The sequence below is a fragment of the Pyxicephalus adspersus genome, chromosome 6, assembly GCF_032062135.1.
Source record: "Pyxicephalus adspersus chromosome 6, UCB_Pads_2.0, whole genome shotgun sequence".
Lineage (NCBI taxonomy): Eukaryota > Metazoa > Chordata > Amphibia > Anura > Pyxicephalidae > Pyxicephalus > Pyxicephalus adspersus.
Window position 1 is genome coordinate 1,274,134 of NC_092863.1, and position 1,843 is coordinate 1,275,976.

A 1,843-nucleotide genomic window follows, 5' to 3' on the forward strand; every position below is an offset into this window, starting at 1 on the left:
AGACAGAGAATAAGGCGGGGGAATCTCACCATTGTGGGAGGAGCAGAGACAGAGAATAAAGCTGGGAATCTCACCATTGTGGGAGGGGCATAGACAGAAAATATGGGGGAAGCATCTCTCCATTGTGGGAGAGTCTTAGAATGCAGAGACACAGAATACCTCAGAAGAATCTCACTGTTGTGGGAGGGTCCTATACAGAATTTGGTGGGAAATCTTTCCATTGTGGGAGGAGCAAAGACACAGGACAAGGTAGGAGAATATCACCATTGGCTTAGGCAGGAAGTTGGCAGGTAATCTCACTATTGTGGGAGGGGCCGAGACACACAATATGGTGGGAGAATCTCACTATTGTGGGAGGGGCTTAGCACAGAACTCGCCATGATTGGAGGAGCAGAGAGAATATGGTTGGACAATCTGATCATTGTGGGCGAGGCTTAGCTCAGATTACAGTGGGAGAATCTCACCCTTGTGGGGGTTTGGGGGGGCAGAGACACAGAATATGGCGGAAGAATCACAGACTTTCTAACATTTTGTTCCCAATTTGTAGGTGCCTTACATAATTACCTCTCTTGTCTGGACCTTCTGAACAGAAAGCTGCCTTTTGGTATTGCAGAGGTGGGGAGATGTTTTCACCCAATCACTGACAAGGACATCTGCAGGTCGGCCATCTTGTAATGTGTATGGTAATATTGGGGGGGATTTTTGTGTATAGACCAATGGAAGTATTTCCTGGTAACTGCCCGGTGTGCACCCTAGATAAGTAATCCAGGGAGAAGGGGGATGGTTATATGGAGTTGGGGGTCAAACTGTCAGCACGGGGTTAGTCCTCAGGCCCTATTTTTTGGTTTTGCAGGGTTGGGGAGAAGACGGCGGCCTCCTTGGCCTGGTTCAGTTCAGCCAAGACTTGCACTCAGTGGCGGGACTACTGGCTACGGCAGCGATTGCTCTGGTGGCGGAAGGTAAGTAATGCTGTGACCCCGACCCTAATGGGGCCACAATGAAATGCATCCTTTGTGGTACGGCACCATTTTATTTCCCCCTATTTTCTGTCCAGTTTGCCCAGGTGCCCTCCAGATTCACCAGCGATGACCAACATGATGAAGAGGGCAGAAAAAAGGCCGTCATACAGTATGAGTTCCCCTGGGGAAAGGAGACCATTGAACATCTGAGCAGCATGGATGACTCCGCCCTCACCCAGATTCATCATGGGCCCGTCGCCAATCTACACGTATGTCACAGAATGCAGACAGCCAGTAAAATGTCACCCACATCTCTGTACAATAGAATATAAAATTGCTGCATTTACCAAGTACCACCTGCTTCTCTCCCAGGGCCGGGATGGCAGGAAGTCCATTATTCCCCATGTGGTTTGGGTGAGCGGGGACGTTGAGCGGGGTCTGTTGGCCTATCTGTCCGACGCCCTCCAGGTGACTGAGAACCCGACGTCCCGAGGAAGAGACCAGCGACGCATGGTAAGGAGACGGCTAACAATTCTACGTCATTATAATTTACCTTAATTGGTGATTTCATTTCTGTCCGTCATGCCTTCCAGGTCCTTAAGATTCACCCGTCACTGGCACCCATCAAAGTGGCCGTGGACTTAGGGAAGGGCCCAGCCGCTGACTTACGACTGGTCTGTACACACATTTTCATCATTCTTTTTATATAAAAGGATATTATTTTAGTTATATTATTATATATCCCTATTTAATGTACAGCGCTGCGTAATATGTTGGCGCTATATAAATCCTGTTTAATAATAATAATAATATCAGGCAGAATATGTAATGTGGGGTGTATACGATATCCTCATCATTCTTATTATATAAAAGGATAATATTTT

At 47.5% G+C, this 1,843-nt stretch overlaps 1 protein-coding gene across 1 annotated transcript in view; it reads left to right on the plus strand.

The window, feature by feature from the left end:
• POLG2 (DNA polymerase gamma 2, accessory subunit) overlaps window positions 1–1,843 on the plus strand; it is a 7,823-nt gene that overhangs the window by 3,837 nt on the left and 2,143 nt on the right. The window contains exons 3-7 of the mRNA XM_072414103.1: window positions 548–659; window positions 854–959; window positions 1,055–1,228; window positions 1,332–1,472; window positions 1,553–1,633. Of these exons, the coding sequence (XP_072270204.1) occupies window positions 548–659; window positions 854–959; window positions 1,055–1,228; window positions 1,332–1,472; window positions 1,553–1,633 (614 nt within the window). The remainder of the gene's footprint in view (window positions 1–547; window positions 660–853; window positions 960–1,054; window positions 1,229–1,331; window positions 1,473–1,552; window positions 1,634–1,843) is intronic.